This window comes from Lissotriton helveticus, chromosome 12 (genome assembly GCF_964261635.1).
Source record: "Lissotriton helveticus chromosome 12, aLisHel1.1, whole genome shotgun sequence".
Classification (NCBI taxonomy): Eukaryota; Metazoa; Chordata; class Amphibia; order Caudata; family Salamandridae; genus Lissotriton; species Lissotriton helveticus.
The window spans coordinates 677,204,068-677,229,287 of record NC_136073.1 but is presented as its reverse complement, the minus strand read 5'-3'; the positions used below and the strand labels follow the sequence as shown (position 1 = coordinate 677,229,287).

The following is a 25,220-nucleotide window of genomic DNA, read 5'->3' as shown; positions in this document are numbered from 1 at the left end:
GCTGGTTCCACTATCATTATAATAGGATTTCTCCCTTTGTATTTTATGGAATTGTAACAATGCGGGATTGTATTAATTTTATGCATCTTTTTACTAATGTTGGCGAAAATGCTGCATCTTAGAGCACAGAGTTAAAATAAGCATTTTAAACTATACCATGTCTCGGATTACTCACGTTGTGGACTTGTACGAGAATAAAAACGAAATAGTGTCCTTGATTCCCACTATTCCTGAGAGTACACTAAGACGCTTGTTCTGGGTTGTCTAATCATTGGTAGCTTCGCTCTAGTACAGAGAACGACTGAGACACTGATACCAGTTAGATTGTGGTTCTGGGCACTGAGGTGGGTTTTGGTACACCACAAAACACCGAGGTCCTGGTTTCCTGCGCATAGTTCTGTGCATGAGCAGAATCCCTGCAACAATGCTACAAGGAAATAGGTCCTGCAGCTTTCATTTGCTCATGATGCAGCATTGAAAGAGATACTAGGAACAGCTAACATTCAGTTAGTGAGATTATATTCCCTGTGCAAAATGTTTTTTTTGCAATTTACGTCATTATTTCCTATTAACATTCAGTGGCCCTGATGCCCATGCACAACATCAGCAATCAGACATGAAACCACCCCAGGACACATGGCTTTGTGAACTTCATATCCTGCGCAACAAGAAGGTACATAGAAAATCTCTTAAGTTAGATTGCTTCTAATGGCTGGGAGTGAGGCTCCATAATAAATACATCCATGGAAGATATCCTTAAATAAAACCTTGCACAAATCATTTTTAAGAACCAGGTCTACATCTCAAAGGAATATCTCAAAAACACAAACTTTCGGTTGGCCCTCCTTGTCAAGCCTGGTACAAGGACCTCCAGCTATACAAACGAAAATCCTTTGAAGGATTCTGTGATGAACACATCACTTTGTTAGTCCTGTAATGTATTACTTCGTAAAGCACATGGCTATTCCAAGGGGCTTAATTCACACTGGGGGTCGACTGGGAGTGGGTAGCCCGACAAAAGATGTACTACGACCTCACTGTACTCAACATATACAAGAATATGTCAAGTCCTATTGAGAAAGTATAGTGAAAAAAACTTTTTTTAAAGAACGAAAACCCTCACCCATCCAAGGGTGGTTTGCTTCATCATTGGGTTCCCCCCTCACACCATGACTGCAAGGTATCTGGTGAGGGCTACAACTCTCCACCGGAGAGAAGCTGAGGAGTTTTGGTAGTCAAGATGAGCTTAAGGTATGGGTGAGACACAGAGTGCTAAATATATAAAGTGATAAAGTGTAGTGAGATTAAAACTATCACTTGGCAGGCTAAGTGTAAATTGTATTCAGGTGCCTCCAGTGGACAGAATTAAAAGAAACGTGAGGGGGAGACCCGCACTCGTTTTTTCAGGGGGGGGGGGGGGGGGGGGGTGTGTCCACTGGCATACTATACCATGAGAAAACCTCAGTATTAAAAGTATTCTCCCAAGGGGCTTCCCAGCGCTAGAAGATCATATACGGACAGCTATACTTGCTCAGATGAGAGTCTGAAATAACCACGGCTTCTGCGATTTCCTGATGAAATATTTGTTTGGAGAGTCTCTAATATGAACATGTAAGGAGTTCTAGAGTTTGGGGGCTAAACATGCAAAGGAACGGCCTCACTGCCTTGCTTTTTGGAATCTCTGAATTATTGCCAGATTCCGATTGAAAGATGTTAATGCTTTTCAGTTTTAATTTGGTTAATTTATAATTTCAGACAGGCAGTAGTCAAACAAGTTATAACTGAAAAACATGGGCTGTAATGACAGTTTCACTTCATCTGCATCCAAGATACCCTTTTCTGCAGTACTGGACAGGCCAACCTGGGTGTAGTGATAGCGGAGGCAAAATAAAGGCATTTGAACAGCAAAGCTAACCCAAACGCTTATGTTCATTGTTCCCTGCAACACTCAGGAGGTGCACAACAAAGCCTCAGAAGAATTGTGGGATCAGTGATAGGAACACCTGGGTGGCCCTGTAGCATGGAGCCGACGAGGAGCACCCGTGCTTTGGAGGTCTGCCGGGATAGGAAGAGGAGAATCCTGAAACCAAGGTGATATGGCGCACTGGTCGGCTCAGATTTCCAATCAAGCCTATGCAGAAAGGGATTTAAAGTAGATACTCTGGGGAAGGTCTTTTCCACTTTAAAAACAGTAAGACTAGTGCAGTTTGAAAAATGCTCACTTTCCCATTTTCATCAGATCTCAGAAGTTACAGAGGCTTATTATGGGGGTTTATAATGGCAATTTGACACCATAAATTCAAGGCAGTACTTTTGGTGTCCACAGCGTTTGGTTTGGTTTCTACAGCGCCAAGACGCCTCGGCATAATCAGTCAGTCACACTCCTTCAAGGTTGTAGAGAAAATAAGCCAGATTCAAGGCTGCCACCTTAGTTGCTATTCCTTTTAAAAAATGGTGCGCAGGACTCAATAGGCCACCCACTCTAGGCGCAGCTCAAGTGGTCAGCACCTAAGGTGATTTCAAATAATACATCTGTGGAAATCTAGGTCTCTGCATTTCCAGCCATCAGAACAACATTTACATTGCCAACCACTACATACTTTACTTACAATATACCACTACATCCCTCCTAACCATTACCTTAAACACATCTTTACCTCAATACTAAATGTGAAGTTAAAATAACACTGTAATATAAGAGAAAAAAAAAAGAAAACCACTAGCAAAATAAAGGTGGATAATGTAAAAGTTGGCAATGTAAATATGAGGAGCATTGCAAAATTAATTTGGTAAAATGCATGACAAACATAAAGGATAGGAAGTAAACAGGGGCCACGCATTGTGGATGATACATTTCAACTGTTATTCTGTTCACAAGAAAGGAGATTCACTACTCTATACAAGTTTTAGAATTAGTTCCTGGGTCACTTGAAACAATTTCTCAAAGACCACGGAGCTCGATAACTGCACGCATTCAAGAGGATGCTCAAGCCAGACTGAAAAACTTGCATACATATCTGAGAGAGTGATATGAACCCCTACCCCAAGTAAATCAGAGTTCGTTCTGGTTCAATTCTAGATATGTCGTAGGAGAAAACCCATATTTTCACGAGGATGTTATTAAATGGATTTGCTCAAAGACTTCAACCTTTATTTTACTCTCCATCACATCGCTCAATGGGTAAAATGATCATGGAGTTCAAACACTCCGGTCACAGTTGTAAATACGATTCCCTTGGTATGGGAACTACAGATGTACTTGAAAAACCTTTTAGGCATGTATCACTTCCTAATGAAGATTACAAAATTCCCAACCCAAATCTAGGAACAAAGTTTTGCAGTCGTAGGCAAACAACTCTTTACTGGATGGCTGGTATCTGAAAGGGTACAATTGAAAACATTCATAAAAGAAGGCAGTGAGAGATGAGAACGAGAGGGCATAGAGGAAGATGAGGATTGTCCTCTTTTCAGCAGGACTGCAATGCAATCAGAATTGTAGCTACAGTTGCTGCTCTTCTTACAGAGGTCCAGCAAACAGGTATGTGGAAGGGCTCTGGATGGAAAAGGGGCAAACAAGATATCTACTGCTTTCACATCTGGCACAAATAGCCACATACCAAGGGTGGCTAGCAGGGAGTGTGCATCCCACCCCAAAGCCCCCATGCAGCCCAATGCAAAACGGCAAAGCTCTAGTGGCAGACACAGACTGTTCGCTGCTGTCGTAGACATCAACAGACAAAACTACCCAATGAAGTTTTGTTTGTTTAATCTACAGTCTACTATAGCACCTCTCAACCTCTGTGTGTGTCATCTACACTGACCAACACAATTCCTGGATTACTGCCATGCCAGGCTGTTGTTCCCTGGTAAGGGGCAGAGGGGCTGAAGCTCAGCACTACAATCAATGGGGCAGCAAGAAATAAAGGAAAGGCAGTTTGAGTATAGGGGAAAAAGGAATCCCAGTGAGGTGCTTCTCCTTTAATTTCCCTCTACCTAATTATGCAACCTATTCAATGTTGCATCTTGTGATTGTTGGCCTTCCCTTCTCTGACCAAAGAAGCCGGATTAGAAGAGCATGGATTCTTCTTGGGACTTAGAAGCAGGAAGGTAAAGGAAACATGTTCACAAAGGCCAGCCAAAGTTCTGACTAGTCAGCAAAAAGCCCATTTATAATGAACTAAGGGTGCTCTTTTTGCCAATTTTTGTAAACATCATATAGCAACTAAGGTAAAATCAGAACACTCATTTAGGAGAAAACAATGGAAAAGCAGTGAGGGACTGATATCTGTTCATATGAAAAAAGAAGCTTGTAACATATTCTAAGCCCCACTGAACACCCTAGCTGCCCCGCTCCGAGCCAACTGTTGCTCAAACCCTCCTCCTTCAGTCTGCCACCTTGCATTTCAATTTTGCTGCCAGCTATCTATCTGAAATGTGAGGTCGCCTCGTTTCTTCTCCACAAGTACGATGAAATGTGATTCAGCATGGAAAGATTAGCGAGTTAACAATAATACAGTACTATACTATGTTGTCACAAAAGGCAAAGCCATGGCTCCGTCCCAATCTGCAAAAACTTTGCTTGTGCTTGCCCCAGAGTCTCACGTTTTGGTATCTTGGCCCTCATAAAGATAAACCACCCCGCTTGGCTTATATTCAGTATTCTGGCCTCTCCGCAGGGACTTCCATCACTTCTAATAGCTTGTATTCGCTATGCATGTTACTTGCATCTAGTTAATGTCCCTTCTTGAGCTTTTTTGTTATCTATAGAGGTAGAGCAGCATTCAGCATTATGCGCCATACTGCAACGGACCTAGGTGAGTGTCACGGGGTCCAATCCTGCCCCGTAACGGACTCTACGTCTCGCTTGCAGGAGTGGTCCGGGCCCTTTAAGGACGACGTGGATTCCTACGGGGAGAACTTCCCCCCCTGTGATGTGGACGCCGTCGAACCAATCGGAGTGCGGCTCGGGACGAGAAAAGGCAGACCAGGAAGACGCCGAAGTGTGGATGGTGCGGAGCGCTTTGGAACCGAGGTCCCGTAGAGAAACCAACCACCGAGGAGAAAGGACGGACGCAGGAGCGAGCCGAGGCCGTGAAGAACTGAAGCAGGAAGACGACGGAGAAGCCAACGATCGACTTCCTGACCAAGGGGACGGACCAGAAGCAGGGACGCAGGAGAAGCCTGGAGGCCACCGTTCCCATGTATCGCCCAGCCACGCTCAGGAAGACGCGTGGCTACCCCAGGTACGTGAACGCTTGCGTACCCTATTGACCTTTAAGCGAGCAGGGAATGGGTAACAACGGGAGGAGGGAAGTCGGACAGGGCACGGGTCCGCTTGAGCACTTCACATTCACCCTTCAAGTCAAGTCAAGTCAAAAATGTATATAGCGCGCTACATACCCAGAGGGTCTCAAGGCGCTTGAGGAAGGGATGGGAATTACTTGTCGAATATCCAGGTTTTAAGTTGCTTTCTGAATGCTAGGTGGTTCTGAGTGAGACGTAGGTGAGTGGGGAGTGAGTTCCATGTTTTAGCTGCGAGGTAGGAGAAGGATCTACCTCCCATGGTGGTTTTATTGATGCGAGGAATGGTCGCAAGGGCTTGGTTGGAAGATCGTAGCTGGCGAGGGGGGGTGTAGAAGGAAAGTCGTGTGTTGAGGCATTCGGGTCCGAGTTCGTAGAGTGCTTTGTGAGCGTGGGTTAGGAGGCGGAAAGTGATCCTCTTATTGACGGGGAGCCAGTGGAGGTTTTTCAGGTGGCTAGAGATATGGTCTTTACGTGGGATGTCTAGTATGAGTCTGGCTGATGCGTTCTGGATGCGTTGGAGTTTTTTCTGGAGTTTTGCGGTGATACCGGCGTATAGGGTGTTTCCGTAGTCCAGGCGACTTGTAACCAGTGCATGGGTGACTGTTTTTCTGGTTTCGGTGGGGATCCAGCAAAATGTTTTTTTGAGCATGCGGAGGATGTTGAAGCATGAAGATGAGACTGCGTTGACTTGTCTGTTCATAGAGAGTGAGGAGTCCAGGATGATGCCCAGGTTCCGTGCGTGGTCCGTCGGGATGGGTGCTTTTCCAAGGGCCTCTGGCCACCAAGAGTCGTCCCAAGCGGAGGGGGAGGTGCCTAAGATAAGGACTTCTGTTTTGTCTGAGTTCAGTTTCAGACGGCTGTGCTTCATCCACTCTGCTACTTCTTTCATACCTTCATGTAGGTTGGTTTTGGTGGTGAGTGAGAGGATCAGTTGGGTGTCATCTGCGTAGGAGATGATGTTGAGGTTGTGTTGGCGAGCGATGGTCGCGAGGGGGCTCATGTATACGTTGAAGAGGGTGGGGCTGAGTGAGGAACCTTGGGGTACGCCGCAGATGACTTCAGTAGCCTCGGATTTGAATGGTGGGAGGCGGACTCTCTGGGTTCTTCCGGTGAGGAATGAGGTGATCCATTCCAGTGCTTTTCCTTGGATCCCGATGTTTTTGAGGCGCTGTAGAAGAGTGCTATGGCAGACTGTGTCGAAGGCTGCTGATAGGTCTAGGAGGATGAGGGCGACTGTGTCTCCATTGTCCAGTAGAGTACGAATGTCGTCTGTTGCTGCGATGAGGGCGGTCTCCGTGCTGTGTTTGGCTCGGAAGCCGGACTGTGAGGAGTCGAGGGATTTGTTGGTTTCGAGGAAGGCGGCGAGCTGGTTATTGACGGCTTTCTCGATGACTTTGGCCGGGTATGGAAGGAGCGAGATGGGGCGGTAGTTTTTGAGTTCGGTGGGGTCCGCTGTGGGTTTTTTCAGAAGGGCGCTGAGTTCGGCGTGTTTCCAGCTTTCCGGGAAGGTGGCGGAGTTGAGGGAGCAGTTGATGACATCTCGGAGGTGTGGTGCTATGATGGAGTCAGCTTTGTTGAAGATGTGGTGAGGGCACGGGTCTGTGGGGGATCCTGAGTGGATGGAGTTCATCAGGCGGATGGTGTCCTCGGTGGAGATTGGGTTCCAGTCGTTAAGGATGTTCAAGGGGGGTGAAGGTACGGCAGAAGATTGGGTGGGATGGTCTCCGGATTGGTTGTCGAAGCTGTTGTGGATGTCTGCGATTTTGTTGTGGAAGAACGAGGCTAGGAAGTCGCAGAGAGCTTGAGAGGGGGTGATATCATTGGAGTTGGCTGAGGGGTTGGTGAATTCTTTGATGATGTTGAATAGTTCCTTGCTGTTGTGGGCGTTGTTGTATAGTCGGTCTTGGAAAGCGGTTTTCTTAGCAGATCGGATTAGTTGGTGGTGTATGCGGGTGGCGTTTTTGAAGGCGTCCCTGGTGCTGGTGTTTGGGTCTTTTTTCCAGGCCTTCTCGAGGGAGCGACAGAGTTTCTTCGATTTCTTAAGATCATCGTTGAACCATGAAGCGTTTTTGCTGCCAAGTTTGATGTGGCGTTTTTTCGGCGGTGCTAGGATGTTGGCGCTGTTGGATAGCCATTGGGTGAGGTTAATCGCTGCTTGGTCGGGGTGTGAGGAGTGGGCAGGGGGGTTTTGAAGAAGCGATGAGGAGATGTGGTCGATGGTGATTTTGTTCCAGTTTCTACGCAGAGTGGGTTGAGGATGGTTGTTGGTAGAGGTCTTGTTGTAGGTAAAGTGGACGCAGCTGTGGTCCGTCCACTGGAGGGTAGTGGTGTGACTGAAGGAGACATGTTTGCTGGAGGTGAAGATGGGGTCGAGTGTGTGACCTGCGATGTGGGTAGGCGTAGAGACAAGTTGTTTGAGTCCGAGGTTGGCGAGATTGTCCCGAAGGGAGGTGGTGTTGCTGTCGTTGCTCTTTTCCAAATGAAAGTTGAGGTCTCCCAGTAGGATGTATTCCTCGGAGGGGAGGGCGTGTGGGGTGATGAAGTCAGTGATAACGTCGCTGAATTTTGCTCGGGGTCCTGGAGGTCTGTAGAGGAGAGTGCCTCTGAGTGTGGTCTTGGGGTCGGTGTGGATCTGGAAGTGAAGGTGTTCGGCGCTAGCGAGGTTGACGTCTGAGCTGGTAGAGATGCGGATGGAGTTCTTATGGACGATAGCGATGCCTCCTCCTGTTTGGTCGGTGCGGTCCTTACGGATGATCTTGTATCCTTCCGGGATGGCAATGGTGATGTCAGGGGCTGAGGAGGCGTTCATCCATGTTTCTGTCAAGAAGGCGACGTCAGGAGAGATGGTATCTAGAAGATTCCAAAGTTCGATGGCGTGTCTGTGGACTGATGGTGTCTGTCGACCCTTCCGGGTCGGCTCTTCTTGGTGTCGGTATCCGTTGCTTTCCTCATGCGTGTTGCCCTCACTCCCCTCCCTGACGCTGTATAGAATAATGCTGTGAACTAACAGCCACCTGTCTTTCCTTTGTTTTGGGGCGTGTGAGCGAGAGAGACCCAGGAAGAAGAACGCGCCAGTCTGTGGGAGAGACGCCCCGCCACTTCAAGACGGTCCTCATGACGCTACAGCTCCAAGTTGTACTTTGACTATTCTGGGACATTGTTTTTGGTTTAATAAACTTCATCAAAGCTTCACTGCAGTCTGGGCTCCTTCCCTCCTTGTACACCCTTAAGGTGACAGTGAGCTTATGCATACCATTCGTCACCCAATGAAACTTGACTGGAGCTGGCAATATCCTTGTAACATTTTGTCAGGACTCATGCCCATCTTGAATCCAGGCTCCCTCTTGCTTGCCTTCAATTCTTTTAGTGTTAGAAATACACAACAACTGATGCACATATTCTGGTTTTCAACGCTCAGCAGGGATGAGAAAAAAAAGAAAAGATCAAAAGAAGATCCCACTATGACATAAATACATGCAACTGAAGCGGGCACACTTCTGCACTGACTCTCTGCATTATGAAGGCCCCTTCCATTTCCTACCACCTGAAACAAGCAGAGAGGTAGGCTAATGGAGAAATGTTAAACTACCAAGATACAAGATGCTTCTGCCTCACCTTACAACATGTGCTGCCCTTCCTTTGAGCTATTGCTTCTGTGTAACAGCAAATAAATTGCTAAATGCAAACACCACAAGCACTAAGCTTTTAGAGAATGCTCATAACTGTGCCACATAGAATCTGCCAGAATTTTTTTTTAAAGAAAAGTGGAAATATGGCAGTGTGTTTTCATCTGAAAATGCATTTGCTAGGAAGGATTAGATTAAACTTGTCTGATAACGAAAAAGATTTTACTATAGCTAGAATTATCAAATTCATCACCAGATTCTACGCAAGGCTGGCTTTTGTCAGCCTAACATGCAAGCAGTCAATGGAATACAAGGAGCTATGACATTACAAAACCCAAAATATAACTAAACTGGAGAAAGTCAGAAGTCAGGCCTTCGCCTTTATTGCAGAGAGAATCTCAAACAATGTTCCACCTCACCGACTGGCAACCTTAACTCTCGCTAGTCAGGGAATGAAGATCCACTTTATCAAAGGCCCTCTTGTCGACCACTGATAATGGCTCCTAGTTCTTCTGGCACAACAGTAGCTCCTACCCTCCACACACCCCTACTTTTAATTATAATATGATCCAGAATTGTTCCCGTACCCTTAGCATGTCCTTTGATCTATTGTAAAGTGAAGCACTCCTTTGATATCTAGGAAACAACAAAAGTGAGGTGTACATTTTCAGACACCCTTCATCTATATTGCAACTCCACGTTACAGACGTACATAATTTGATGGCAGAGATCTATTTCTCACCTGTAACTTAATGAGCTACATCTCCTGCTTTTTGGACTAACGAAACAGAAGCATGTTCCCAGAGCTTCATGCATTCCTGTGTGAGGAATGGCTACACAGTTTCTGGCAGGGATCCAGAAGGAGGAGGATCGAGATAAGCAAGAAACAAGTAAGTAACTATGTCAATGGCAGCATGTTCCAGGTAGTGGTTTCAGTCAAACTCTTGCCATGCCTCAAGAAGAACAGCAACCTACCATAAAAGAACAGATATGCCTGGAAGCAAGCCCAAATTTCATGCTATAAAGTAGGCACAAAACAATCTGAAAATCTTCTTTACCCAGCTTGGAAAATGGAAGGGTAGCATACATCTTCTAGTACAATTCCTAGCTTTGGGACCTACCTCTCTGTTGACCTTGCTATGGTCTTGCAACATTCAACATCACACAGCAGTTCTAAATCAGTGAGTCTCGCACTCACTTCACCGACATCCCGCTCCCTCACAATAAAATAGCAGCTTCTTGCCTTATTGTGATCTCATTTCGGTTATAGAAAAATCAGTTACTATGGAGCATACAATCGTTCAGTTCTGGTGGTATGTTATTGTTCTGCTACTTAGTACATTACTATTGCTATCACACCATTTATACTATTGTGTATGTGTTGTCTTTCTAGGTTTATTTTCTAAAGCCATCACCCAAATCTTAACATATATTCATATCTCAGTCCAACCAACCTGCTTCACCTTCTGTCATACTCTTCTCCTTCCAGGTTGTATGTCCTACCTTGTATATGGTAAACCTGTCCTCCTGAAATCCTTTATCCGTGCAGAAAACATTTACCCAGTTAGTGATTAAGTCCCAGGGTTGACAGGAGTACTGATAACTTGATTGTATCTGCCAAGCCCTCACTTCTCATCTACAGTCATTTAGATCTGAGGAGATCTTCATGAACTGAATTAACAATCTTGCTACATTTACTTAGCACTACATTACACTTTAATATGTACCGGTCTTTCAGCAGACTTACCTCGTTACCATGGTTCTGAAGACAATATTGAAAGACAGATTTCAGTATAAGTGTGCACAATTACCTGCACATTTACATTAAAAAAAGGAGGAAAAATAAACGAGTATCGCAGAAGAAAATAGAAAGATGACCAATAATCAGCTCATACTTTTCGATCAGTGGGAAGTGAAGCCACAACAACCAGCTTGATATTCCCTTTGTGCATCTGCATGTATTCGTCATTTGAATTATGATAGATGAGGGACAACAATTTAGCCTTCTAGAAATTGCAGTGCTTTGAAAATACAAGATATTTTACAGATGCATACCAAGAGCTTTCACTGCAATCTGCCGAGTGAGAGGGGGAGGAATATTGATGCAAACCAAATCCACGTCTTGGTGCAGGAGTACGTCATCTGTGCGGCTAGTGTAAAAGGAGATGTTCATTTCCTCGGCAAGCTGTTTGGCCTCCTCTTCGGTCTTCCCCCACAGTGCTTCGATCGAGAACCCCTCGGCTCGCAGTAGGGGGACCAGCACCCGGGCAGTGCTGCCGGTGCCAAAAACGCCGATTCCCGGCAAGGTCTTCATTCTGCTTCATTCAGGGGCGTCTCTCTTTCGTTCTCTACCCCCTGTCTTTGGAGGCTACGTTAAAAGGCATGGTGGACTTGGTAACCTTCTGTAATGGTCCTAGAACACAAATGGAAGCTACAGGTGACTTACAATTTAACTCTGTATCGCTCCTTTATTAGACCAAAATACATTTTGATTACACACAAATATATCAATTCTTCAATATCACTCTAGACTACGATTCAACACACAATTGCACAATCATTTAGCCTAAAGTGTGGATTTGCAACTTGCACAGCCATTACCCACTAGTTCTGGATTTAATGAAGTTTGCAATTGCTCAGAAATTCTTGCAACAGAGAGAGGACAAAAATGGCACTGAAAGAAATACCACTGTGATATAATCTTTAACTTTACTTAGACCTCCTTAGCGTGGTGCACACCTTCAATTTGCAGGAGGTAAAAATATTGTAATGACCTACCGACGAGTTATTGAACTGTCCCAAAATACTGGCTTTATTCCGTGTCCCAGTAGTCAGATGTTTTGCTTTCATTGAACTCATTTTCTATAGTACTCAGTCGTAATTTTGACTGCAAATACTTCAGAATGGTTTTCAACAAACACAAAAATGAATACACACTTAAGTCAATAAGAACCGCACAGTTACTAGAATGGCTTATTGGACAAAAACATACCGGTAAAAGATTAAGCCTTCCCAGCGTATAGCAATCCTATTTTTAAACAAACTGTGCACTTCTGAAACACAACCGATAAAAAATGTGTAATTTAGTTTTGAACATGGACTTGTGGGTGAACAAAGCACCAGTCGCCGATTCAGTTGTAGGAGGTAGACATTCAGGATGCTTAGAAATGTGAAGAAAACAAAGACACTTCCTTCAAATGATGCAAAAGGAAACAGTTCTCCAATCCTTCTAAACCCTTTTTAGCAGATTAAATGTTACCATCATCGGGATACCAGAGAAAGGAAATAGAAAAAAATACATTGTGCAGAGTCCGGAGTGAAAATTGGTATACATTATTTTGTGTATTTCCAGAGAAAAACCTAACAAAGGTTACACACAATAAGACCTGGTTAAATTAAATTAAAGCTAGAAATAAAAATTAAAAGCAGATTAGGAAAGGCTATACAGGCACATTCTGTGGGGCCATTTCCTGACCCGCACTCAGTTTCACATTAGGATTGTTCGCCTATATCTGTCCCAGGTTACCTGGAATTCATTACAACTAATGCCTCGTCGATCGTTCCTTGCCTTCACTAATATTTCAGTGAAAAAACATACTTTTCTCAAGTCACACAGAGCCATCCTTCTTTAACAAGCATTGTCAAACCCCAAAGGTTTTGTCTTGACTGCTAGCTTTTTGGCTTTGTCAATACTTGTTTTATCCTGTCACTTTTGTAAAACTTCATGGTTGGAGGAGATGTCGAGCGATCGCCAAAATAAAAACAAACTGGCTAACAGCAAAAAAAACATTTTTTGGTTTTAAAAAGCACACACAGTAGTCACAGGCACTGAAGAGAACCACTTAGTGTGCATATGTGCTCCTTGTCAAGAATGCTATCACTCGCAATGAAGTTAGACCATGGCTAGGACTCCCCTCCGACGAAAGCCTGGTTCTTTCCATGCTGAACTGGGTGAAGGTTGAAGCGGTCTCCCTGATAAGGGAGGATGCGCTCGGTTTTCGTAAATTCCCCATCTCCACTGAATGGAATACTATGCTGTGTGCGCTACAGGAGTTGTTAGTGCTGGATGATCCTTTAGACTTGCCCCTTCCTGATGACTTGCGAGGTTGACTTGGGCAGAACCATGTCCTGAACTGTGCATTGATAGTGGACTGGGGCCTCTGTCCCCTTCACTGGATGATCACTTCTCCCAGAAGTTTGATTGTGCACCCATAGGGTAATTGATAGGACTTTGTTTTAGGACGCCGGGTACTTTGATTTCCCTCCCCCCTTGCTGAGGCTCTGGCTTCCCTTCCCACTTCCTTCCCTGATAGTTTTTCCCATGTTTGGTGCTTTTATAAAAATGTTTTACTCTATTCTCCGATTCATGTGCTAGCCATACGAAATGTGATTATGGAATTTGCTGAATGTTGCACAGTTGCAGTTATGATGCACCATAATGTGATTGTACAGTTTTCTGACGGAGGAAGGATATCATGGCCACAGGATATGCTAAACGTTATTATTGATTTTGTCTATGCTCATTGATGCAATCATGCGCCATGTTATTAATTTCCGGTCTGTACTTTATACCTACCTACTGGCTCTGTTTGGTGCTATCCCTAATATTATACTGCTCTGTATTCATGTATATAAAATGAAAAACCTTTAATAAACAAATCCCCACAAAAAAATAAAGTTAGACCATTGCTGAAATCAGCTGACACACTGCACCACGCGGTATGCTGTAGGCAGAAGTACAATGTGCAGATGATAGGGTACTGGTTTCAGTTAACCAAGACGTAAGTTTGCTAAGTACCACCTTTCCAAGAATCTTTACAGCCGAATCTATGAGTGAGATTGGCCTATAACAGCTAGGGTCCCCTCTATTACCCTATTTAAAAATCGGAACAATAACCGACTCAGATCATGATCTAGGTAGACCCAATTTACATGCTAGGTTAAAAACATGGGCCAGAAGTTTTGACCAAAGTACTACATTAGATTTAAAAAGATCGGCTGGGACACCATCCGGTCCAGGAGCTTTATTACTTGTCATTTTGCTTATGGCCTCCGCTACTTCTAATTATGTAAAAATATTAGTGTATGCCTCAAATTCGATTCGATTAGCTTTATTCGATTTTGAAATATACAATCATAAAAGCACATTGCAATATATATACACCATTACATTTCATTTCATTTCACAGCAAGTAACATTGTAGCATAAAATCTTTAAGAGAGATCAGGTACCAAATAGATCGTTGCGGAGTATATCAAGTCAAAGTCTGGATATTAACACCCCTCACCCCGGAGCCGTTTCAGTCCAACCAAAAGTTACTCTCTTAGTTGGTCTTGTATGGGGGAGGAGTGATACTCTGGGATAAAAGTCAGATAGTCCCCAGGTGTGTATAGGTCCATCTCCTATCTGCGGTTGCCAGGTCTGGAGGTATGGGACAACGTTGCTATTTCTAAACTTTATTAACACCAGATCGCCAGGTATCTCTTTTAGAAGCGGGCCTAGCCAACCCACCCTTCTAACACTTCGTATTCTCCCATCGATATCGGGAGGCAGGGGTCTATTCTTTGTTAACCAGAACAGTGCCTTATTTCTTAGTTCCTGTTGACTTTCAGTTTTTCCATTTGTAAGTACTGGCACTCCAGAAAGGACGCACACAAAAGGGACAGCCTTCAGTGGTAATTGTATGTGGTTTGATTTTCGAGGCATGTTCCCTGGATTGGGAAGTGACCCGTTCGGTGGTATAATTTCTTTGTTCTGCCCAGTTTTGAGGGAAGAGCTATGTGCTATTGTAGGTTTGGCGGGCACTTTCAGGGTGGGTGGAGTTAACATACGTGGGGCTGCTGGTTGGTGTTGGTCAATATTACTTTGGGGAGTTGTTAAAGGCACTACAGTGTTGCATAAGGGCTGTATGTGAGTGGGACCTGTCATACTTTTTAGGAGTTGAAGAAGTGAAACTACAGGATCTCTAGTTTCATCCCTTGGCAGGCACACATGTTATTGTCTTTTCTAGTGATAAAAAGACTTCCACTCGATAAGTTTTCTTTAAATGTCTTTATGTTTCATTGCGTTTTTAACTTCAGTATTTCAAAATTAGTTCTTATGTCATCAAAATCATTGTGGACAATGTTTACTTCAGGCAATGTCTTTTAAAACGTGTCCAATGCATTTCGGGCATTAACATCATGCCCTTCATCAGGGAATCGACAATGCCTGTCTGGGGAAGTTGATCAATTCTGAAATGAGGTTGAGAAGTATTACGGTCCGTTTATTCGTCTCCAGAAACGCCGGCCGGCGTTTCTGGAGACGAATAAACGGACCGTAATACTTCTCAACCTCATTTCAGAATTGATCAACTTCCCCAGACAGGCATTGTCGATTCCCTGATGAAGGGCATGATGTTAATGCCCGAAATGCATTGGACACGTTTTAAAAGACATTGCCTGAAGTAAACATTGTCCACAATGATTTTGATGACATAAGAACTAATTTTGAAATACTGAAGTTAAAAACGCAATGAAACAAAGACATTTAAAGAAAACTTATCGAGTGGAAGTCTTTTTATCACTAGAAAAGACAATAACATGTGTGCCTGCCAAGGGATGAAACTAGAGATCCTCTAGTTTCACTTCTTCAACGCATATCGACCGACGCCGTTGGGCACTCGACGTCACCTTGCGGAGCACCACAAAATTACCATAACATCATCTAAATAGGGTGATCATCTTTCAAATTGCTGTGCATCCATCCGATTCCATTTACATACTTTTTAGGAGTAGCAAGTTTGTCTTAGTCATTTCCTCTATAGCCACGATCCTATCCCCTAGAATGTTCATTCTTTCTATCAGGGGGTATATCAAAGAGTTGATCATGGTTTCTATCTGGGCCAACAGGGTTGGTGAGGTAGGGGATGCAGGGACTAACAGTTTCACGGGATCCTTACATGTTTCCGGGGAAAGGGTGATAGGCAAAGAAGGGATCAGATTGAATTTTTGCTGTTTTGCTTGGCTGCCTGTATGTGTATCCACAAGTCGTTTCCTTTTACCAGAAAGGTCCGGAAGGGACATTATGGGATTCATGTTGCCTATAGCGGGTGGACAGAGAGGAGTGCCCAGGAGACTTCCATTTAGTGGAGAAAATATACTGGACTGGGGACTTGTGATGGCTGTAGGGCAGATAGATGCACTAAATTGCTCTGATGTCGACTCTACAGCAGCATACTTGGATTTACATAAACTATTAAGTTCCTCAGCAGTGATAGGTTTTGTAGTGCGGCGACTGTCTGTGGGGGGGAGAAATCACTGATGCTTACTGTTTGTCGATCAGTAGGTGGTGTTGTCTTGATTAAATAGTGGACCAACGTCCCCTTGGCCAAGTCCCTTGTCAGAGTAGAATTCTTCCGGCCCCCCTTGCATGTCATGATGTAAGTAGCACGTATACAGCAGCAGGCACCTACAGGGACAGAGAATGTATCTAGACACGATGAGGCTAAGTGTAATGTATCAGGTTCATTACCTCCTTTTGTTGCACGGCCAGGGGGGGTGGCCCGACCCGACCTCTTCTGGCCTGTGATGGCCTTGGATGGTCCCGCCCTTGTCCCGGGCTTCTTCCACGCGCTCCCAGGCCCTATGGTCAAACTTATGTAGTCAGAAGGGGGGCGGTGCCTGAGCCCTGCTGCAGGTGTGGGCTCAGGGTGACTCCTGGGAGGTGTAGTCCGTGGGGCATTAAGTGCGCGTGGATCTTGCGCAGCGTCCCGGGCCCCTCAGGAAAGGAGAACACACGATCCGTGCAAGATGACAGAGAGGAGGGAGAGCCAGGAAAAGTGCTCCCTCCCACAGCAAACAACCAACTTGCTATCCTTGGCGCTGCGGCAAATTCAAATGCAATGCCTAAAGATCCTTGGCTCTCCTGATCGCCATATATAGATTTAAAGTGGTTAACCCATTCCTGCTCCTGTATATTACATTCAAGAGAGCTGCCCATAGTTTCTTAGAAAAAGGGCTTCTTCACAATTTCCCAAAGTTTGCAACAGTTTTTAATAACGTCAATGGACAATAAATCATTCCATGCCTCATTTTTAATTTCTTCTATGCGTTTGATTATTGCCAGTTTATATATTTTCTTTAATGCAGCTACAGTACTTTTATCTTGTGGTTTGTTATTTAAAGCCACTAACAGCTTTTGATGGGCAACTGAGCAGTTATGGTCAAACCACCTCTCCCCTTTATATAATTCATCAAGAGACTGGGACAGGCTTTGTGGAGGATTTAATTGCAATGGCACCCTTATTCAAATGGATTGCAACTTGGCTAAACCCGGAACTTGAAATGAATCGTGAAATTATGAGAGATTGCTTAGCTTTAGATCGAGCCAAGTAGTATTCCCTGGTTGGGTTACGTTAAAAAGACTGGCTGAGAAATTGGGACGGCTAGAATTATTTAATTCTCCATCAAATTAGTAAAGGGAGATATGCAGTGGGTTAAGAAATTTTATTTATACAGGGCACTTATGTAAAGAGAGGAAAGGGAGTTGGTAAAACCAGTGGTACATGCCCATCAATTGCTAAAAACGTCTTGTGCAATTGAACCTTAAACCTGGTACCCAACTCCAACCCCCGCTTTCTCCGAGTTAGATCCAGGATGAATCAGTTACATTTTCTTCTCGCAGATCCACCGGGATGGAGAAGGGTGGAAGATCTGGGAGTTTGTTCTTGTGATAACTTCTCCACCCAGGATACATTGCACTTTGTTTTATTCTGCGAGCATTTTTTATATAGTCGGAGATGTTTTATTCTCACAATTCTAAAGGATAAAGGATTTTTACAAGGGAAACCAGCGCTTATATATTTACAGATGTTGTCCAATGTATGGGAAATTTTTAATATAGCGAGTTTCCTCACTGCAGCAGTTAGGATAAGGAGGAAAAATGAGAGTGATCTCCATGATTTAGTTTACATTAATTAATTTTTTAATAATCAGGTTTTAACGTTGCATTTTAAAGTGTTTGTTTATTTGGTGTATGTAACCTGTGCAATATCTTTGTTGTGAATAAATGTCACATTAATTTTAATATTTTTGCATAGAATGCTTTTATGGTTTTAATTAACCGAATAAAGTACTTTGACTGACTGAAGTAAAATGTGATTAAAACAACAAAGGATCAATGGATGAAGAGCGCTGGTTGATAGCCCCTACAAGTTTATTATGTATGTAATTTTACTGAAATCAAATGTTCGTGGCAAACATCAGACCTAACTAGCGTTGGCAAAGCCAGTTGCTCTCCTGTTTGCGATCTATTGGTTTAGCCATTACTGTGTGGAATTGGTAAAAAAAAAAAAAATGTTTTTTGCTGCTTATTTAATGATCTAAGATGGCAACTGCCAATTGGAGCAGTGAATAAAAAGAATAGTTTTTACCTTACCTGTGCCAAAGTGCTTTGATAAATGTGGAGCAGTCATCCCAAAAATGTATATATACATTTTTTTTTTATTTCTGCAAGGGGGTTGGGAGCAATGACAAAGTGGGTGGGTGGGAAGCAACAAAGAGTGAACGGACTAGGAGGGGAAAAATAATTATACAATTTAAAAAAAGGAAAGGATGAGGAAGCAGTGGAGAGGGTGGGCAGGTGTGAACAACACTGAGCACTAGCGGAGGAGGGTGCAGGGAACCTACCTAATGGGTTCAGTCCCACATCGAATGAAGGTTCTATTGCCATTTGTGTTCGGCTATGTGGAGAGATTGTGCTCTTGTATTGTTTCTTCCTCCAACACCTCCACACTCGCCGAGCTTTTGATGACATTCCTCCTACTGCCATTTCTGCAACCTCTAGGGTACCATTAATTGCATAAAAAGAAATAAACTGAACAAATTTACAAAACCATTCATTGTCCAGACTCCACTCCTCCGACAACATACAACTTTCTTGTGAGAATTTCATGACATTCACTGCCTTAGCTTACTACGTGCAGATCCCATTTCTGTTTTCACTTTAAACATGCTCTGTTGCTCACTTAACCACAGACCTTCCTTACTTTTATAGTCTTTGACACTATGTGTGTGGTAAACCACATTCAGAACTGTCTTATTTTAAGAGAAACTAGAATTACGTTCTTCCACAGCCTTTTCAATGTAATTATGGATTTTTTATTCTAGAAATGACATTATCCACTATCTGCTGCATTATACGCAGATTTACAAAAAAAATCTTTACAAATCAGAAAGATCAAAAGTTACACAAGCATTGGCATTGCCAATAGGTCTCGCTTTTGGGACCTTATAAGTATTTAGTTATGCAGTACAATATCCTTGGTGCAATAACATCAACTGTTGCATGGCTAAACACTTATAAGGTACAAGGTTTAGCCATGCAACAGCTGATGTTGTTGCACCAAGGATATTGTGCTGCATAACTAAATACTTATAAGGTCCCAAAAGCGAGACCTATTGGCTATGCCAATGCTTGTTTACATGCGGCGGATGATGCAGCCAGCAGCACCTGCTGCAATGTAAATTATAGGCACTGCGAACGCCGTAGTGGCAGTCGCACTGTAATGCCTATCAAGGGGCCGCCACCTTGAAGGCCAGCGGTCACATTCCCTATTCAATGGCAGACAGATTGAAGTCGGTCTGCCATCGTAATCAGCCACTAAGTTTGCAAACTTCTAGGTCTCTACTTCTGGGCCACTGGAGTTATGGAGCAATGGAGGCCAAAATTATGTTGCAGTGTTGGCTAAATTATGCAACAATAAAAAGGCTGCAGCGTAATGCGGTACATTTTATGATACTTCAGTATTTTGACATATTTATACATACGAACAGCCTCTGAAAAGCTTTTGCCTCATTACTACATGTGTAACATACAAATGCAGCAGTGGGAAAGGTGACCAGTCAACCTTTCCAAAGGGCCCTACATTTCACAGCAACATAAGTCACATTTCTTTTAGTAAAAATTTTGATCCGTTTGAGCTCCAAATTGTTAGATTATGCAGCAGATTATGTATTATGTGGCAAATATGATACAGCCATAGTTAAGTGGAAACAATTTTTCCACTTAACTTAATTTTGCCCCAACATTGTAGTTGATCAACTTGTAAGTTTCCCAAACCCAAAAGTCGAGTTTGGGCACAATTTGCATTTTAAAAGCAGTCCTACAACACAGGGCTACTTTTAAACTGACCTCAGGCTTCAGCAGTGCACACATGCAAGCACAGAAAGGGCTGCTGGCCTCTAAACTGCCATGACATATTATATTCTAGGGATTTAAGGGTAGTTCTAATCCCCCTGCCCTATTATGTACAAGGGCCTTATAGGAGAGGTCATGCCAATCATAGAGGTACCCTAACCCATAGTGCACCCTAGTGTATGTAGGTGTTTTCACTGTATTTTTCAGTGTCTCTTTCAGAATAACACTGGCCCTGGGCATGTTTAGGCAGAGGCCAGGGTTAGTCAGAGTCAGGTACCACCAGGACCAGTCAGCAAAAAGTTGGGGAGTGCCCAGGGCGGCTTTGCAATACTAGAGAAGCACAAACTCAGAATTTAAAACATAACACCATGGTGGGGGGGGGATTCTCTTTAATAATCAGAATTGATTTATATCCCAATGAACCAATTTTCAAACATTAAGATAAGGAAAGATTGGGGGAAAATCATTACCTTCTAATCGATACCTTAAAGTTTTCATGTAGCTCTTTGATGACGGTTAACAGCTCACTGTTCAATGTTAGGATTTTAACTTATAAACTGCAAATACCAAAAGAATCTCTCAGACAAAAGCAGTAACCCACTGACCTATTGACATGATATGCATTTTGTGATTTGCATGGCACACGGTCTTTGCAGCTGGCATATTGCCCCACTGTGGCTACCTTACCACGAGTCAAAACTTCCACTAGACAAACCTCCGATCTCTCTCAATAAAGAATATTAATCACCGAAGTTATCTTCACATTTTTATTGTTGCCCGAAAATTGCTGGAGACCAGGAATTCAGCAGCAGGTACTGCCATAATACATGTGCAAACACGACGCCCCACCATAAGTCGGCGACTTTTGTTTGCATTTGTGTAAAAGGCGGTGATTCGTATAGGGTTATTGGAAAGTCCACAAGGTTGTCCCTGTCCCCCCCAGAATTTTAATGCTTCCTACGCCCCTGCTAGCATCCCTGCAACATTGCATCTCAGAACTTAGAGTAGGGCACTTTAGAATTCAACCAACAATTAGTTCAGGCTTGAAGTGAATAGGACTTAAATGTGATGAGCAAGAGAAATACTGAGCATGAGCATTCTTTCTACTACAGTCACAATCCAGCCATTAAACTACTGCAAGCGTCACCCATGACCTATGGCAAATTGTTACCTGTGCTGACAAGACAGAAACACTGAAAAAGTATAACATGAATAACACAGCCTGATACATGGGCATAAACTTTTAATATCATAATTACATGGCAATATTGCACAATTTCTCTTAAAAAGTTGCATTTTTGCAAACGGCTATTGCATCTAACATGACGTATTTGGTACACCCAATTCCAAGAAGCAGTCCCCTAGATGAATAATGGCATAAAACTGTAACTCGTAAAGTTTATCTCTGCGTATTTATAATGTTCGTGTGGCTGTTTTAAAATATTTCTACATTAAAAAAAAAAAAACTTACACAAGAATTTGTACGGGAATGTATTTTTGCAATGCTATTATCATCCTGCACGCACAGAATCTGTACTTCAACAAACTTGAGCGAAAGAAAGACTTAGTAAAACAAAAAGCAACACAGTTTATGCAAAATTCAGAAAAGCAGTGAGGAGTGATCAATTGACGTGTACGCATAGAAACGTGGAGAAGCTTGGTTGAAATTTCAAGAGGACAGGGCTTAACCTTGACAACCAAAAATTAGTTCAGATTAGTGTCGTCGCATCTGGTACACGAGTACAAACAACTCGACCCACTGAAACACCCTCGCTCATTGCAAATCTATAAAGAGAACCTCAGCTAAGGGTGGTTACGAAGGAATCCCACACACGTTTTGGCCGACTCTTCCCCGTATGCGTCAGACCAGCTGCCAGGATTACAGCACACACCCTGCTCCTAATGACCAAGATAGGTTTAACCAGCACCCCAACACATGAATCAAATGCAAGTGAAAAGTCTTTAAATCGGGTGCATTTTCTGGAGCAGAGAGGGGGGTGTAAGGGAGGGAGTGAAAGCGCGCGATGCGTGCATGCATTTCGCCTGTCCTGCGTGCGCGTAGACAGGGAGGGGGGGGAGAGAGGGAGCGAGCTGGGCCCAACGGGGGGGGGGGGGGGGAGGAGGCAAACCGCGAAAGTGAAAGCACACCATGCTCGCACCACCGTGACAGGCGATGTGCGCGTGGCTGGATGTGCGCGTCCACAGACCACAATCTGCGCGTGCCCCGGACTGTCTCCCTTGGGAGGCATCACAACGACAATAGGTCTCTCTGGCGAGACCTAAAAAACAATGCACACAGGAGTTCATCGTAACCCTCCTGTGTTCAGGGATTAAAAAGGGGAGGATTTTGGCTGATAGTGTTCAAATACTAAAATTGATAGACTTAAAGGAAGGGCTTTTATTTTAAACAAAAATCAAAAACCTTATGTATTTAAAAGTAACAAAAACTGGAGCTAATTATTCTTTGGTATAAAAATGTTTAGATTTTAAAAGAGAACCCCAAACAGATTTTTTGCCTTTTCCAGATAGAGTGTCTTTATTCTTAAAGTACTGCCTAGTGAGTGCAATAATAAATATATAAAATTATGTTTTTTTAAATGATTATTATTTCAAGTCAGAGACGTTCCATACGTTCAAAATATTTAAATAAACTATATTGTGGGGGGGAAAAAAGTCAGGGTGTAGAAAACGAAGACACAGACAAAACAGTATTAATAAAACATATAGTCTAGGACTGGAGAGCACAAAATAAGAGGAAAAATATTATAAGACCAAATCAATAATAAGCACGGAATCAAACAATGTTGTAATGTAAAAAATCCCAGCTGACACATATCCAAATGTTGTCAAACTTTTTCAGTGATGAAGGACCTTTAGCTTTGACTTGTAAATTTGTCGTATGTGAACTCACCATTCGGCTGCTTTTGAGGGAATAGCAGAGACCCATGACCACGCAATACAGAGCCAGGCACAAACTATCATTATTGTCCTCAAACATGATGTTCCCATCGTACTCAAATTTAATTCCCAATATCTCTTTAGGAAATAAAATAAACTTGAAAGCTTAACCCTGATGACATAAGCTTAGTTACACCCGCCCGGAAGTATTATGGGCGGGACATATGGCAAAAATATGTACAATGTCCTCAGATGGCAAACTGCTTTTAGGACATCTAGTTTTATCAGTGGCTTTCTGGAATCCCCATTTTCAGTTATCAGCCAGACATGGTAACCAAGTCCAACACCAGCTGTACGGGCTGGGGGCTTGTTGTGGATTTGTTTCCACAGGAAGAAAATGGTCCTCAGACGAACATTCTTTCCACATAAACTGCCTGAATCTGATGGCGGGGTACTTTGCAGTGAAATGCTATACCAAAGACAGAGCGCAATGCTGTGTCATGCTCAAGATGGACAACGTGGCAGCGGTCCGTTATGTTAATCACCTAGGTGGGACGAGGTTGAAAGCCCTGTCAGATCTGGCCCGCGATCTACAGGAATACTGCTTGAGCAACTAGATCTCTCTAACGGCGGAGCACCTCTCGGTGTCCTTCAATCAGGTGGCGGTTTGGCACACCATCCTGTGGAAGTTACATCTGATGGTTTTTCGGGAACTCCAGGCTCGGTGGGGCCCTTTTTCAATTATCTCTCTGCCTACGGCTGGACAACCAACTGGAGTGTTACTGCAGTTGAAGACCGAACCAGGGAGCAGTGGCAGTGGATGAGTTTCTCCAAGATTGGAGCAGAGAGAAGGGCTACACATTTCCACCCTTTGCCATGATTATGAGGCTGTCAACGCAGGTGCGGAGGCAGTATGCGGATCTGGTGGTGATTACCCCAGTCTGGAGATCTCAAGCCTGGTTTCCAGTTCTAATGGAACTTTCTTGGGATTTTCCAATCCATTTACCCCAATTTCGGGATCTTCTGAAGGATCCCCACGGGAACCTTCATCACCTCTTACTCAAGGGCGCCCTTCATCTTATGGTGTGGGCTGATTTTAGGGAACGCTGGAAGGTACCAGGACTTACATCGGAGGCTGCCGCGTAACTCACTAGATCTTGGGCTGAAAACACCAACAAGAGATACCGTTCCCGCTGGTCGAGATGGGGGTGTTGGTGCCACAGACAGGTGGATCCAGTGGAGGCAGACGTTGTCAATGTTCTGAATTTTCTGGCCTTGTTTTCCCCGGAAGGCTTCACGTATTAGTGGATTAACACTTTCAGGTCGGCCATATCAGTGGGACATGTTCCGGTCCATGGTCAACCAGTAGGGGAGCCCCCGTTAGTATGCAAGCTCCTGCGGGATATTAGGCTATCAGTGTCCCGAGCCCAGGTACTTCACTCTCTGGGACGTGAATAAGGTCCTTAAACTTTTTAAGTCATGGCCTTACAACAAGTACCTTTCTTGGAAGAAGATGTCAGCGAAACTGGCTACACGCCTATGTCTAATCTTGTGCCGCAGGGTCTCGGATGTGCGAGCCCTAGACCTGTCGGGGGGAATATTTATCCCAGAAGAGGTTCGTTTACAAATCTCCAGAAGAGTAACTCTAGACCAGTGTCTTATCCAGCTTTTCCGGATGACCCCAAACTGTGCGTAGTACGAGCGCTTGAGGCTTACAAGGCTATGACTGACGAGCTACGCCAACATGGCGTCAGGGCGGTATTTATCGCTGTCACAAAGCCACACAAGGTGGTTTCTTCTACAACTATTGCCAGATGGGTCCGCTGGACCAAAACAGGAGGTAAGGGATAGATACCTCCCACTTCGGAGCCCACTCAGTCCGGGAGGCCATGACCTCTAAGGCATTCTGTCTGGCGGCGCAGCCGGAGGAAATTCTATAGGCTGCGGAATGGTCTTTGAACTCCACTTTTAAAATGTTTTACTTTAAGCCAGTGGCTTTTCTGGTGTCCTTGGTGGTGGGCAAGATTTAAACTAGCCTAATCTGAGCTTTCGGTCCTGACATAGAATGAAAAATGTCCAAGCTATCGTAAAAGAAAGTTTCAATTCTATTAAGGACTTGGAGGCGAGGATTAGCCCTCCCTTACTAGGGTTTTCCGGCCCGACTCAGCTGCGTAGACTTGTAAGTAACTCCTTTAATTATTTGATGGATTAAT

General features: G+C 43.8%; 1 protein-coding gene across 1 annotated transcript in view; it reads right to left on the bottom strand.

Annotated features, from left to right (window-relative positions):
* Nucleotides 1-25,220, bottom strand: part of GFOD2 (Gfo/Idh/MocA-like oxidoreductase domain containing 2) — a 143,592-nt gene that overhangs the window by 24,409 nt on the left and 93,963 nt on the right. The window contains exon 3 of the mRNA XM_078670848.1: nucleotides 10,986-11,343. Coding sequence (XP_078526974.1) covers nucleotides 10,986-11,244 — 259 coding nt within the window. The 5' untranslated portion in view covers nucleotides 11,245-11,343. The remainder of the gene's footprint in view (nucleotides 1-10,985; nucleotides 11,344-25,220) is intronic.